Here is a 16,396-nt window from a genome sequence, read left to right as displayed (position 1 = left end):
GTTGTTCATGACTCAGTTGGTTGTAGATGTATTAATGAGTTTGGACACATTTGCTGTTTCCTGACTTAAGTTTTGGTTTAACTGACTGGCTGTATAAACATATTTGGCGGTGTATTGCGCTATGTACTGTATATCTTATGTATATCATGAATAACTATTGTCATGTTAGATGTGTAGCTGATAAATAGCAAGAAACAATTAGCATAATGTCAGATATGCTAGTTGTTTGTAGCTTTCTTTATTCATTAATTACATAAAGCTGCTGTTACCTGCTCCCATTTTATTTTGGATGTAAGTGACAATATGTATCAGCTGTATAATCATATAAGACAATACTATAGAACTACAGAAGTGTTGACAAACTGACAAACTAAAATCCAATAATACAATCAATCCAGCTCATCTAAAAAGATGCATATACTGTTTGTTTGTATCTGGTTTCACTTGTTCAAAAAACTCCAACAAACACAAAACAAAACTTCCTAATTTAAGCTACTTAAGGCTGGAAATGGGAGCAACTATCTTGGAATAATGCATGAACATTCCAAAGTCGGAATAACGGGAGGTTTTCCTGTTCTGAACATTGTGTGAAAGCAGCATTAACCAGAGACATTACTTCTGCCTTCAAAAACATTTATACTTTCTAAACATGCTTGTAATCATAATCATATTCACTTTAAACATTCTTTGTGTGTGTGTGTGATTAACTGCAGCTGTCACACCTCACTTCCATTACGTTAGGCAGAATCCGCCTGTCTTTACTCTGCGTACGTGTGTGTACGTGTGTGTGTGTGTGTGTGTGTGTGTGTGTTATTACCTTGGCAGTTGGGGAAGCCGTAAGAGCCGTGTGCACAGCTGTCACACCTCAGTCCCACCACATTGGACAGACACACACATTGTCCCGTCACCTGGTCGCAGCTGGTGTAGCGGGAGCCTTCTGGAGAGCACTGGCAGGCTGGAAAAAAAGGGTTATTCATCATTAGTTGATCAACAGATTGATTTAGTATCAATGTATCTTTTTATGTATCAATCTGAATACACAAGGTGGACAAAATGACAAAAACATCTCACCAAAAAAGACATTACAACACTGACACATATTTATCTGACTGCTGGTAAACATTAAATACTGGCTTCAAAGGAAGTCTGTGTAAACACACAATGATGAGACAGAGACGGGAGTTTAACGCATTACACTGAAGGTCGGTCGGCGACTTACGCGTGCAGCTCGGGTAACCGTAGTAACCGGGTGCACACTGGTCACATGACGCTCCGCTGTAATTGGGCCGGCAGTGGCAGTGACCTGATGCGGTGCAGCTGGCGTCCAGTGCGGTGCGAGGATCACAGGTGCACACTGGGAAAAACAGGAGGGGAGACATGTTAGAAAAAAAAAACCAAGCAATTTAAAAAATAAAAGAAAATGTGAATCAATGGTTAGAAATACAAGTTGATATTTAGGTACAGATGAGTCGTCAAATTGTTTTTTTTTAGTTTTGAGTGTTTGAATGTCTCAGCAATGGAAAAAGAAGTTTCAATTTGACAATTTTATTTCCATATTGGCTAATAAGTGTTAGATTTGTGATAAATGTTTTTGTTTATTCATTTGTAATTGCTGCAAACGGTAGTGGTGGCAGACTTTTATTTTTTTTAAATCTTAACAACGCAGCTCAATATTCAATCTACTTTTCTATTAACATTAATATCTTCTTCTTCTTGTTTCATGAGTCTCTATGTTTCATGTTTTAATGATGTCCTGAATGATGTTTTTTATTAATATTATATATGTTCTTCTTCCCTCATTTTATTAATTGTTCTACATGCTTATAAATGACTTCAGTAACTTTGTAATTTCAATCTCATTCTCATATTCTGTTTTTAGGGCGACTCTGTAACATCTGTCCAGGGACTACAGATGAAAAATAACCTCTTGGCTAACTTATTAATGTGCACTGTCCCTGTTAAATAAATAAACAAATAAAATAAGAGGAAGTAGCGTCTCTAACTAGAAGCTTTTTTGCAGTTTATATATATTTTGATGCAGTAGTAACTGTACATCGATGAGCATCTTCTTCTATGATACTTTCATGGCGCCAACAAATTCTACTGATTCGTAGTGTGATTCATAATGTATTTGGTTGTGCTTGAAATAACATTGTTCTTTTTTTTTATTTATATCACTGTATCATTGAGAACACAAGAGACCTACATATCAGAATCATAATAATAAGACTTATATTTTACTTGTCTTCAATTTAATCTTGATTTTTCTGTTAAATTTCGGCTTTAAATGAATTTTCCTTCCAGTTGTGCAGCCGTCTAACCAGCTTGTCCTGCATTTTTATCCTAAAAATGCTCCTCTGACTAAAGTATATCCTCTTTCTTACTGACTCATTCTACTTCACGCCGCAAAGCTCGAACCTCAATAAAGAATCATAAAATTTAACGAGGCAATATAACACTTCATAAGAAGGTGCGTTAAAGTTAAGTGTTTCCATGTGCGAGTCCACATGCGCTCAGTCTAACGGGATATTAAAATTCTCTATTTTCATTACGGTATGTGTGGATTTGGTTTATGTTTGTGCGTGTGTGTGTGTGCGTACCTTGACAGTTGGGGTAGGAGTGGAATCCAGATCTGCACTGTTCACATCGAGGACCTTGAAACTCTGGTTTACACAGACAGCGACCGGACGCGTCGCAGCCTTCAGGCAGAGAGCCGAGCGAGCTGCAACCACACACTGTAGAGAGAGAAGAGAGAGAGTAATGTTACATATATCTACTCACAACTGATTCATCTCTGTACTTACATTTTACAGTCAGTTTTTAATAGAGTATGATCTGTTTTTATAAGTGGCTCTACTGGTTTTTATTTGAGACTGGTGCCCCGTTTCCAGCTGGTGTTATCAGGACATCTGATCACATGGTTCTGTAATTCAGCTGGTTTTAATAAGGGTTCTCGTTATCTTGATGCTCGGATGGTGTAATATGAGTAAAAATGAAATTTTACATCACAATGTTGAGATATAGAGCTTAATGGATGAAAACCTGACAGTATCACGTCCTGCCTGGACTTTATCTGTTATTTTTGGACTCTTTGTGTATTTTGTTCTTTTGAGTTTTCAGTGTTGCATTTATGTTGTCTGGTTTTGGTTTTTTTCTCTGTTTCCCTCCTCTCATCTGCCCTGCATCACCCTGGTCAGCCCAGCCCTGCTCCCAGTGTCTTCCCGTGTGTTGTGTCACCTGTCGTCTTGTTTATTTTAGTTCCTGCTTTATTTTGAAAAATTTTTCTCCTTGTGTCTTATCACCTTTACTTCCTGTGTTTGATTACCTGTGTATAGTTTTCCCTCACCTGTGTTTAGTTTGCAATCACAGCCTGTGTATTTATAGTCCAGTTTTCAGTTCGGTCTTTGTCGAGTCGTCTGTGTTTGTACTGCGTTTGCTCCTGTGACCTTTGAAATTACATTTTGAGATTTTTGAGTGACTGTTGGTTTAATGAAACCACTTTCAACCACTAAGTGCTGCTAAAATGTTGTGTTGAGAATATTATATCAATTTTTAGGCAACATTAGTCAAGTTTCCATCCAAATTAAGAGCAAATTCAACTGAATTTCCAGAAAATCTGCAAAAGAAAATGCTAATTAGAGCCCGTTTTCATCCACTACAGTTATATGAATATTATATAAGTAGATATTAAGTAACTGAAGTACTTGTCTGACAAACAGATGACACAGACAGAACCTGGATCTCTATATATAGAGCCACAATAGATTATACCAGATTAAAATACATGTCTGTTTGTTTTTTTTACTGTGGAAAAGTCTCCAGATGGGGGGTAAATAGACAGAGAGAGTTTCCACCAGTGACTCACGTTGGCAGAGCGGGTAGTTGAAGTAGCCCGGTGCACACTGGTCGCACTGGTAACCTTGGAAACCACTTCGACACACGCTGTGACCCGTCAATGCGTCACATGACCCATCCAGACAGCCGGGACCTGAACACTGACAAGCTGGAGACACACACACACACACACACACACACACACACACACACACACACACACACACACACACACAGACACACAGAGTAAGATAAACAAAACAGCAACAATACAGAGCGATAAATAATATGTTTGTTTATACATTTGATTTATTCAAAGTATTTTAGAGTTGATTGTGTGTGTGTGTGTGTGTGTGTGTGTGTGTGTGTGTGTGTTAACCAGTCACACAGATGGGAATGTGTACATGATTAACACAGCTTGGTGGAATGCTGTTTACTCAGGAGTGTGTGTGTGTGTGTGTGTGTGTGTGTGTGTGTGTGTGTGTGTGTGTGTTAGTGTGTGTGTGTGTGTGAAGTTACTCCTGGGTGGCAAACTAACACTGGATAAAGAAAACAAACTGATAAATAAAGCGTCTGGGATTCCTGGCTCTGGTTGTGTATTTGTATTTTGTCTGTGTGTGTGTCTGTGTGTGTGTGTGTGTGTGTGTGTGTGCGTGTGTGTGTGTGTGTGTGTGTAAAGAAACAAATGGGCCACAATCCATCAATCTTAACACCAAAATAGCTGCAGTCTGGTAATTTGAACACACTCTTCAATTAGAGCACACTGGAGGATTCATACTTCATTAGCCGGTGCTAACATGCTAACGTAATGTAAAGTCATTAAACCTGGCTGCTGTTTAGGATGAAACATGACATGTGCTTCATCATGGACTTTGAGTCCTAAAACAGCCTGCGTAGCAAAAGCAGCAGCGGCTTCATTCTGCCGTCTGTGTCTCACAGGATGCGTTCAGGTACAGTATTGAGTGTAGGTCACCTGCATTTTGGCAGAGCTCAGACGCCAACACACGATCACTGCAGTTACACAAGTAAAACGTAAGAAAATAGACTTAAAGTATTAATATAAATCCTTCAGATTGCAGTTAACATGCATAAAGCTTGCTGCACTGATTAAAATAGAAGCAAATCTGTTATAAGCTAGTTTGAAATGTGATGAACACATCACAATCCTGTTTCCTTCTTCTTCTCTAGTACAATAAAATGCTCTGCTGTCTGTATTCTGTGCCACTCAAAAGCGGCTCCTCCCGTCCATGTGTCAAAGTGTTCTTGAGCAAGACACTGAACCCCGAGTTGCTCCTGATGGTCTCGCCAGCAACTTGCAAGGCAGCTCTGCTGCCATCGGTGTGCGAGTGTGTTTGTGAATGAGAGGCAAAAATTGTAAAGCGCTAAAGTCTATGAATCCATCTCTCACCCTGACAGTTGAGTCCATAGAAACCCGGAGCGCAGGTGTCACAGTGGTCACCAGTGAAACCCAGTTTACAGACACAGGTTCGGGTCCTGGGATCCGGTCTGCAGGAGTTATCTACGGTACCCGCTGCACTGCACTCACAGTCTGGAGAGAGAATATTAACACGTTTGTTGCATTAGATGATTCGGCAATAATCAATTACTGATAGAGAGAAAAAAGCGAAACAAAACAGGACGTGCTTTCCAAAAGTCCCGTCAGTAAACCAAACACACAAACAGGCTGATAGGAGCAGCTGCAGCAGGTGTTTCTGTAGAATACACTAACACGTATCTGTGAGGCCGAACAGTGTTTTCTGTCCGGCTTATCACATTCCAGCGAGATTCTCACCATACTGAATTTTCCCAAAACTCCTCCGAACGTCTGACTGAACAAGTGAGAGGAGAACATGAGAAAATACACATGAAACATTTGAGTCAAGGTCAGGTTCCCGTTCTTTTGGGGAGTTTTTTCCATTTCTTTCATTTGATTTTGTTTTATTGCAATCAAATGTTCTTTGTAAAGTTTAATCTTTTCTCTGAACTGAACCTCTTCCTTGTGACACCTACTCTTAAATACTTTTTACAGGTTTAGATATGAGATACGAGAGCCAAAAGCTTTATGCTGCTTGAACGGGATCCAGCAGCAACAATAATATATCACACAAAAATACATAAAATAAGAAGTAAAGGACTCTAAAGCAGGAAAGTGAGATAAAGTTTAAAGACTTACTGATGATCTCTCCTGCTGGTTTGGCCTCGCCGTTGTTATTATTGGTGGGATACGTGGGGATGGCTGATGGAAAGAAAAAGATGGAAGAAAGATTAGAAACCGGAGAAAAAAATTAGTTCTGTTTAAGCTCTTTGGAGATCAAACTGTTTTCTGTCGGTGTAACTCACGGTAACAGTCGGGGAAGTTGATGAAGCCGCTGGCGCAGGATTCACAGTTCTCCCCGGTGTAGTTAGGTTTGCAGAGACAGCGACCAGTCAGATCCTCACAGGTACCGTCTGTAAACTCTGACTGACAGTCGCAGGCTGCAGGGAGACAGACGGAGGTTATATAATAATATCAATGATGGATTTACACCTGTTTGAACATGTTATTTGATGGACAGCTGTCACTCACGTGAGCAGGCCAATGGGGAGTCGATGGAGTGGTCAGGTGACCTGTAGTAGGTTGGGATGCAGCGCTCACAGTTGATTCCGGTGGTGTGATGCTGAAACGGAGACGTTTCCGTTACAGTTAAAGGAAAAGTTTTAAAAAAGAGTCTTAAAATAACAGTCAGGAGCCCAAATGAACATTGAAACAGGTTTTTCTTGCTGTAATCGTTCCTCTTGTTCATTAATAACCATTAAGATGTCCAAAAGTGTCCAAATGGTGTCAAATCAAGTGGATATCGTGGACTTTTTAGTACACTTGATTTGACTCATTTAGATAGTTGAAGCTTCATATTAGCTATCAGATAAACTTTTTAATACATTTCAGCACAAAAGAAGGACTTCGGATTTTGTCCCTCATTGTGAATCTTAGTTGTTAGTTACCTGACAGTTGAGGCAGACTCCTCCTCCTCGGTAGTGTCCGTGGATATCTAAGCTTCCTCTCTTGTGATCGACCTCGGGGTCGTAGTAACAGTCGAACGAGTGACGGTGACAGTTACACGCTGAAACACACGATGCCGGACGTAAAAACACAGTTAGAATATGAACCAGACGGCAAGTTAAAACACAGAAACAATTTGTAATATCTAAAATATGAGTAATGTTTCACCTGCAGAGTTTTATGTAACAAGATAAAACAAATTAAAGACTTTAAACTAATAATAACAACAAGTAAACGTGGCTTATTGAACATTCCTAGACCCCAAATATATATTTCATGTCAAATTTCCTACTTTTTCTTTTTTTTAAATATACATTTCCTATCTATTGCTAATTTTCATGAAGTCACATAAATAGTCACTAAATTCTCGGTACAGCCTCAGTTGAAATGCCTGTAATGTTCTATATTTATTCATTTTTTATTAATATTAAATAAGTATAAGACGGCAAAGGAGAAATAATATAATCTCAGACAACATCTGGAAATACAATTTATATATATATAATAAATTAAAAAGCACAAACGCTCAGAAACAACAGTGTTAACATTCACCTGAGGAGTAAAAACTGCTGCAAGCCGAGAGACAAGAAGCAGAAAAACAGGAGAAAAGAGAATAAAAGAGGAGGATGAGAGGAAACAGTAGAAAGCACAGGGAAACAAATCAGTTAGTTCAGTAGAAGATATACGTTTATTTTAGAGGAAATGAACAGAAAACCTCAGTATCATTCTGTCTTCTGTTCAGTATCGTACATCTGAAGCGACTTCAAACATGAATCTCTATGAAGTCACTTCAAATGCAGTTTTTTAAAAAAGCCGTTTCCTCTGACAGGTGTTACTTAGTGCAGGAGATTACACACTCACAAGGATCATACTTAGCAGGTTTCCAAACAAATCAAGAAAGTCAGACATGAAGAGAAGCTGTAATTAAACACAACCGCACGTAATTAATAATTTCCTGAAGGGACGTTCGCTGAAAGCCGATTATCTTATACTGTAGTAGTCTGAAGTACAAATAGGAGGGTTGGAGTTATTTTATGAATCATAAAGGTTCTTTTTATGTCGGATGAAAGTCAGTGATCACAGACTGGTGTAGGGTTTTACTCTGTGATGGACTTTTTGAGGTTTCTTTAATATGTATTTTAAGAAGCTGCTAATTCACATATCAAGAAGAAACAAGATGAGATGAGCTGAAACGTTTGATTTTAACATAACTACTGTATATATACATGCAAACTCATTGTGTATTTTGTACTTTTTGATTTCCTTCATGTAAGACTATATGTGTCACCCAGACTAACATATATTAGACTATTCAGAAATAACATCAGTTTGCATGTTAGTGGTACTAAACATGTTCTAAAAGACTTTTTATGAGGAAAAAAGCTTTTAATACAGCACAAATATCCATATATGACTGGATAGACGACATTAAAGGAGCCAAACATTATTGTGTCAAAGGAACGAAATACAAAAACCCCCATTTTCATAGATTTTGTCACTCTGATTGTCTAAGCCAGCAAGGCATCAACACATTTTGTGACATCATTCTAAGTGATAAAGTTATGATGTTATATTTGATGAAAGAAAAATGTCTTTTTTTTTAAGTGATTTTGCTCCATAGATTTACACGCTGCGGTTTACACATAGACACGGACGTAGCTGTACAAAGATCAGCTGGTTACTTTTACTGGAGGAAAAGTCATAAATCTGATGATTATGAACCAGTATCTTAAATTATAAGGAGCGTTTGTTTTTTTTTAATGATTTTAAAGTTGATTCGCTGAAACTTATCAACAGATCACAGAGACGCTGCCATCACTGTAAAGAGTAGGTTCTGATTTCTACACTGTGTGGCATCTGAACATTCTGGTTTGACAGAGTTATAATTTTGAGATTAAGGGGTAGAAATTATGACACAAATGGCGTGTACTGGGAAAGAGGACGGGTACACGAAGTTAACTCTTCTTTGTACATATTTGTACCTTATTTATGACTCAACGATATAAAATGTTGCATTATGGAACACAACATTATGAAAGACACTCGCGTATAATCTAACATGTGCACCTCATTTAATTACAATATTTTGCATCTTTAAAAGAACTCCGTAGAGTTCTTGTTGTGGTTGTTGTGGTTCTCACCAGTTTGTCGTTGGACCATCTGGTTTCTCTCTGCCTCAATAATCTATTTGACTACAGCTTTGTTTTTTACAGCCTCCCAAACATCTGCTATGTAAGCTATAAAGTTGTTTTTTTTGAAAACTGCTCTGAAAGCAAATGTTCACATTTTTATTTAAAATACAGGAAGGACTAGCTAAACTCTAAGCTACCACAAACTTTGAATTATGAAAAGAGGAAGTCTGATGTATTAAAGGACCAGTCTGTAGGATTCAGAGACTCCTAGTGGTGGGGTTGCAGATTGCAACCAACTGAATACCTCCCCCCTACCCCTCCTTCCAAGCGTATATGAGAACCTAAAGTGGCTGCGAAACCTGCAAAAAAAATGCAAAAGGCCCTCTCTAGAGCCAGAGTTTGGTTTGTCCATTGTGGGCTACTGTAGAAACATGGCGGTGCAACATGGCGGCCTCCATGGAAGAGGACCCGCTCTCTATGGCGATATAAAGGGCTCATTCTAAGACAACAAAAACACAATAATTCTCATTTTCAGGTGACTATAAACTAATTAAAACATACTTAAGAACATTATATAACATTTCTGCAGAGTCCGTTCCACTAGATGCCACTAAATTCTACAGACTGGTCCTTTAAATCAAGAACTGGTCCCGGTCACATAGCTACAGAACAGACGTTCCCACACACAAAGAAGTAGATAAGTAAAATAAAGAGAATCGCATGCACGGCCCAGACCAAACTTCACTCTTCATACAGAAACCCTGATGGAGGTTTTTTGTTCTTATCTGCCCCTCAGCGCCTGAGAAGTGCCGACTGAATAAACCAGGGCTCCTTATCCTGTTGCTTTGACTCCAGACTGATAATACTGAGTGTTTTTCTCAGACCCAAAAACTTAAAAAAAGAGAGATATTTAAGAGCTACCTACTAATGCAGTGAGTCAAGTGATAAGCAAAGCAGACCACAATAACTCTGAATAACGAAGTCCTGACCTCATACCCAGCCTCTGCTCTACTATTGTAGCCTGGGAACAAACCAAATACAGCTTTTCCTCATTTTATGTTTCTAAAAAGCTAAAAAAAATGACAGCATACTGAGATTTTTCTGATCAATGAGTATCTACGTCTGTACCGGCTTGTAAAATTTGAGCCCCTCATCGAGATTACAGCTCCAACGAGGCTTTGGTAGAGCTTCTGAGGCTTAGACTTGAGGGGATATGTTGTTGTTGAGCGCAAACAATATAATTTCTGCAACAGTATGTTCACCTCAATCTCAGCCAATGAGCATCTAAGCTGACCAGAGTACAGCTGCAACAATTTTTCAAGCAAAAATGACCTTCTCAAAGGTGCCGTTAGACTGTTTTAGACAATTTATCAACAATTCAGAGAGTAAGCATTCAAGAAAATAATCAGCAGGTTAATCGATGATGATTATAATTGATAGTTGCAGCCCTGGAGACCAGAGAAGAGTCTATATATAGACTTTGGAGGTTGCTGAGCCAGATTTGAGTTTCCAGTTACACAGCAGGTTGCACATTAATGCCTCCAGCTCTCTGATTTTTCATCTCTTAATTGAATAAGTTCAGTTAGAATCTGATGTGTTATATCTGTGGTTGAAAACACACTTCCTGCTGCAGCGTGAGCAGACTTTTATCCGCTATAATCTCACCGTAGCTGCAGTACGAGTCACATTTTGAAAGCAACCTTGCAGCAGTGCAACCAGTGCTGCCTCTCTGTGTAGTTCTGTTCATATCATGTTGCCCTTTAGTGACATTTCTGTCACTGTGATATCCATGTTGTCCCTTGTTAAATATAACTGCAGCTTTGATAACAGATGGCCCTCGCATGTAAATAGAACTGGAGTTTTGATAAGACCAAGTTCACCCCGACTGAATGTTATAAGAAACAGACGACACATGATCAAAAACTTTTAGCTGATAATCTGGATGAAATGCTTCAAATCATCCGTGTTGATGATATAAAATACATGTGCATGAGTAAAACTATATAATACTATACAATAGTCTCACTCATGCTGCAGTAAACTGTATTTCTAAGATGTCTGAGTCAATGTGTATGCATCAGGAATTATGAACACAAAAAGCAGAGAAAATGTTATTTCCAAATTCTAAATTACTGGGATTTAGGTGAAAAAAAAGAAAAAAAACTTTGAAATAAGACAGAAAAATCTGACTTGTTCACCAAATGACAAGAGGAAAAAGGACTATGATCACATATGCACACACAAAAGGAAAAAAGTAAAAAAAAAAGTAAAGAAAATACAAAAAAAAGAGCAAAAAGTTAATATATAAAAACCCAGAAAACAGGGTTAGTAAGGAGGATCGCAAGTCAAAAGGCTGAAAACAATTAATAACTGAATAAAGTGACATAAATTGGCTCCCATGACCCCCATTTAACAGCTTAAATAGACAAATCTACTTGTTTTCCAGATACTGGTGATGACTTCAGCCATGAAGCACTTTTCTAGAGACACTGTTCATCTGTGCGTGTGTGAAACTTAACAGCAGCATTGCATCTGTTGAGCTTCATCAAACGAAGGCCGACTAGTTCTGTTGAACCAACGCATGAAAGAAAAACACATTCCTCTGCAGGGATCAGTGATTCAACTCAGAGGAGTCCACAAGGCTCCTGCGTGCATGTGTGTGTATGTTTGTGTGTGTGTGTGTGTGTGTGCACAAGCAAGCACGAGTAGTTGCATAGTATGTACTCACGTTCACACTCGTTGGCACTGTAGGTCGTGGCCGGTTTCCACGGTAACTGGTTGTATCCGGGGCAACACTGGTCACAAGACACGCCACAGGTGTTGTGCTGACAGTCGCACAGTAACCTGTAAATAAAATAAAATAAAAATAACAAGAGTTTGAGTAAAATAACGCTGAAATACATAAATAAATGACACACACACACACATATACACACTGCAGGCACAAAAGGTTGAAATATGTTGTGGTATGTAACTATCTCAGCCTATTGTGTTTTGGGTAAAACATGATTTGAACTTTTCTCTGAAGTTCATCTAGCTCTTATACTTGCTAATGTCACATCAAAGACGAGAGAAAAGCAGGGAGGGGTCCCCACAACAATGAAGGAGTTAATCTTCCTCCGCCATCGACAGCGGCTGACTGCTTCACCTCGGCTCTTTTAATCCGATTAGTGTGAAAACCTGCGGCCTGCCGAGTGTGGCCAAAACACAGCAGGGAGAGAGAGAGAGAGAGAGAGAGAGAGAGAAACCCACTCTGAACGCTATTCTCTCGTCTCTCCGAGTACTCTTAACCGGTCAAAGAGAGACAAACACAGAGGAGCGGAGTCACGGGAGAGAGAAGTGTGATCAAAAGGAAAGAAAAAAATCCACCGAAATCACCAAAAAACAAATGTTATTCATGTGGTTTTAGTTTAAATGAAGTTCCTAAACAACTATTTGCTCAGCAAATGTCTCAATATGACTCAAATTGGAGCAGAAAGCAAAGTTCTTTATTTTTCTTAACTTTTGCTGACGATTCTCTCCTGCAGTCGATCATATTTCCTAAAAAAACTCTTAAACTTCTCATGTTTAGGAGAAAGTAAGTGTCTGAAGAAAGAAAACAACCGAATTTTTATCTTTTCCAGACTAAAAGTAACCCCTAAATGATCCTAAATCTACCCTACAGTGTTGATTTAGTAGCCTGGCTGAAGTTATACTAGAGTAGGAGGAAATGGAGATATTTATTTAATGGATTTATAGCACACATGATTTATATTAAAGGGTGTTTGCATAGATAGAGTGACTCTAATGGTTGTATAGCTGCTCTTATACTTTGCATCATCTTGTTAACTTACTGTTCAAAACATTTGGAAAGAATCAATACAGTGTTAAAAAGTTAACTGACTATTCTTAGCATCCTAACTCTGTATTTATGTAATCTAGTTATTCAGAATCAGGCTGGGAAACATATATATTCTTCTTCTTCTCTTCTTAATATAATGCAGGGATCCTGTATCTCATTTCTTCTTTAAAAATCATTCTCTTTTTAAAGAATTTAATCTACTGTGTGTCTATGTTGCACCCACGAATCACACTGGACTCAGGATGAACATATTTGTTTTTTAAAAAAAAGATGGATGGTCTTATTCTGAAGGATAAACGAAAACAGACGGTGATTTTGCTTTTAGCTTCACGTGTAACTGCCAACTGATCCGGCTTCGAACAATGTACTAAATAGGGTAAAAATCACAGTATTGTATAAAAATCACAAAACTCATTAATTGATCTACAGTTGTTATGACTAGTATATTTTGTAGAAAACAATATATGAACCCAAAGATTACGATAAATTAAATATTACAAATTAATCTTTTTTCTAACAGTTTACTAACTACTAAAATCCCACTTCTTGTGCTAAATACAATATATCTTGTATTTATAACTATAACTGTAACTATATTTACAAGGACGCTTGATTCTCCACTCGCACATCCCGTGTGAATGTTTACCGTTGCTATGGCAACAAGTGACAGCTAACGTTAGCGTTAGTTAGCTTAGCTCAATCGTCCGACAAACAATAACACATAAAATTACAATTCAACATATTTAAACAAAATCAACAACAACTACCAACAACTATAGTCCCTACACCCTTAGGTAATGTGTTGTCACAGGTTAGATTGTCAAAATTACAGTGATAACAGCTTTAATCCCTGATGAACTACGCTAGCATACTGACGGTTGCATCCACTCGTATTCAGCAGCCTGTAACTTTCACTTTGGTCCTTGTGGTGAAGCAAACTCTTCCTGTACCTGATTAGATTACAAAACTATTTACCTTTCGTACTTACTACCATCATTCTGCTTTACTTTCCGTTTTAAAGTTATAATAACAAGGCAGAATCAAGCTTTTTGTCTCCAGAAATAGCTCTTCTAATGTGTTTTTTGGGAGTTGTGAAGCAGTAGTGTCCTCTTCAAATGTGAGTTGAAAGGTTAAAAGTATTTTAACAGTTAAAAATGTCTTTTATAAATAAAGGTCTTTCTGCTGTAGGGAGGTGTGTTATTGTGCTCTGGCCTGTGCTGATAACATGTCTGTATATTGTGTTTCAACAAGCTGATTGTGTTTCCAGCTTTCACCTACTATCAGATCCATTCATTCACTCTCTCTCTCTCTCTCCCTCTCTCTCTCTCTCTCTCTCTCTCTCTCTCTCTCTCTCTCACACACACACACACACACACACACACACACACACACACACACACACACACACACACTATTTAATTCACACGCTCCCTCGTGCATCCTCTGACTCTCTGGCTCTCTGTTCCTCCCTGGCGATCAGCTCCACTCAAGCATTTTAGGGAAATGACTTTCAATGGAGGGTTTCCACCCAAATTCACTACTTCCTGGTTTTGATCATTAGCTGCGGACCAGCAGCTTCCTGACTGGCGGTCAGTGCTATAAAGGCTATTCAGCTGAATTACAGCTTTGCGTTTATTTGTAAATCTGTAATAGTTTGACATTACAAGCACACACATACAGTATTAACATGTGTTTTCTGTTTGATATAGTACAGAACAATACAGTAATATTCATGATATTACAATACACAGTTTGCTATTCTATGTTCTCATTAATTATTTCCTGAACAGAATTTTATTCCTATCTTTAAAAAAAGTTAAATTACAGTAAGACTAAATCAATAAAACTGGATACTTAGTTCAAACTGGACAAACTCCATCCACTGAAGGCTGTGAGATGTGGTTGAAAGCTACGGAAAAAGCAACTAAATTAGCTAAAAAATTAATAAAGCGGCTACATTTTTGTTTCTTTGAAGTTTTTAAGGTCAAGAGTGAAGTTTCCTGCTTTATTGTTTTTGCTTCTATTTCTCATAAATAAGTAGAAATAATTTTGCTTGCCAATAAGCGTCAGGAACTAATATTTCAAACTCTTCGCTTCCACCATCTGCAGCAGAGAGAAAACAGTCATTTATTTGTACTTTGTGCTCTGAATTCTGTAATTGTTCCACCTTTTTTATGCAAGTTTATTGGTGAGTGATTGACCTTAAGTGCTGCTCTTAAATTGAACATAATGTACAGTATCTAAGTTGGCATATTTGCATATTTATTTGTTTGTTTATTTTTGAGATGTCCTCTAATCCCTTTATGTTCATAAGGGAAAATGTAATTTTTCTAAGACAGAGAATTGGAGATCTTTTGTTACACTGAACGCACAAACCGCAATAATTCTCTCAAAAAGCTGAATCTGTGTTTGAGTCTATATCACACAGACACAGACCAGAGCAGATTCGGGGCCTCTCTGTCACTCTGTCAGGTGTGTGTGTTTAAACGAAAGCAGGAATCTGTTGAAATTAAACTTAACCTCGTGTCCTCTGTGCGTCTGTCAGTATTTGCGGCTGGTTTTTTGGGGGGGGGCAGACGGATGTATAGGACTGTGTGTTTGTAATATCTCTGGGGGCCCGATAGGTGCTGCGAAAAGAAGTGTATACTTTCACATATCTGCTCTTGCATGCATACACGCTCACATTCGCAGACGCACACAGAACCTCACACGTTTATATTGAGACCTTCTCCCCTGGATGTGTAAAGCTGAAGGCAGATCATAGAATCAGAAACATAAAGAGGTTCTCTTTTATAGGCATTATTTTATTAAAAAACTGAGCCGTTGTCCAGAGGTTGGTATCGCTTACATACTGCTTATAAACTTCAGATGTGCTAAAATGACAAACTGAAATACTCCAAACTTTGCAGGACTCTTGTGCTAATGCCTCCAATCTGGTAGTTGCATTTTAAAACTGATTCTAACACTGTAATTTGTTGCGGAGCTGGTTAGACTGACATCTAAAATATCTTCTAAAAACACAATTATGTGTAATTCAACCACACTGCGGTGCTTTAATGGCTCTAGTTGTATAGTTCAGATTTCATACAGTATGTTCGCTTTAATCTGTTTCTGCAAGCTGGTATGTATTTAACTGCACAGAGTGTTTATACTGCCCATGATAATGTATGACAGTTTAACAGAGAGTGTCTGCAGGCCGATGATGAGTAGCCCACAACGAGTGCACAGTCAACCTAAATATACAGTACCCTTATGAGCGAGGCTAGTTTCTGGAGTCCTGGCTTCACTCCCCTTTCGTGGCATCGGAGAGGTTTCAGAAGCACATTGATACATCTCACGAGACTAATTTGGGCACGACTGTAATTCACTGAAGCTGCACACACAAGCTAAGGAATGTTTTCCTTACAATTAATGTGTTTTTTAGTGTAAATGTAATGTTAAAGAAAAAGTAACTAGGTGTATAAGGTGTGTGCTAATGTCACACCTTATAGTGTGCAGCTGCTATAATCAACTGTAGGAGGTACAAAGCATTTTAATATGAAAAGATTG

General features: G+C 38.3%; 1 protein-coding gene across 2 annotated transcripts in view; it reads right to left on the bottom strand.

The window, feature by feature from the left end:
• lama5 (laminin, alpha 5) overlaps positions 1-16,396 on the bottom strand; it is a 120,876-nt gene that overhangs the window by 41,097 nt on the left and 63,383 nt on the right. For both annotated transcript variants that reach the window (XM_067593339.1, XM_067593338.1), the window contains exons 7-16: positions 11,735-11,850; positions 6,817-6,935; positions 6,401-6,491; positions 6,175-6,309; positions 6,008-6,070; positions 5,243-5,383; positions 3,866-4,003; positions 2,601-2,735; positions 1,220-1,354; positions 818-955 (exon numbers count right to left, since the gene is read on the bottom strand). In XM_067593339.1, the coding sequence (XP_067449440.1) occupies positions 818-955; positions 1,220-1,354; positions 2,601-2,735; positions 3,866-4,003; positions 5,243-5,383; positions 6,008-6,070; positions 6,175-6,309; positions 6,401-6,491; positions 6,817-6,935; positions 11,735-11,850 (1,211 nt within the window). The remainder of the gene's footprint in view (positions 1-817; positions 956-1,219; positions 1,355-2,600; positions 2,736-3,865; positions 4,004-5,242; positions 5,384-6,007; positions 6,071-6,174; positions 6,310-6,400; positions 6,492-6,816; positions 6,936-11,734; positions 11,851-16,396) is intronic.

This window comes from Thunnus thynnus, chromosome 6 (genome assembly GCF_963924715.1).
Source record: "Thunnus thynnus chromosome 6, fThuThy2.1, whole genome shotgun sequence".
NCBI classification, from domain to species: domain Eukaryota; kingdom Metazoa; phylum Chordata; class Actinopteri; order Scombriformes; family Scombridae; genus Thunnus; species Thunnus thynnus.
This window is presented reverse-complemented; position numbering and strand designations above follow the sequence as displayed.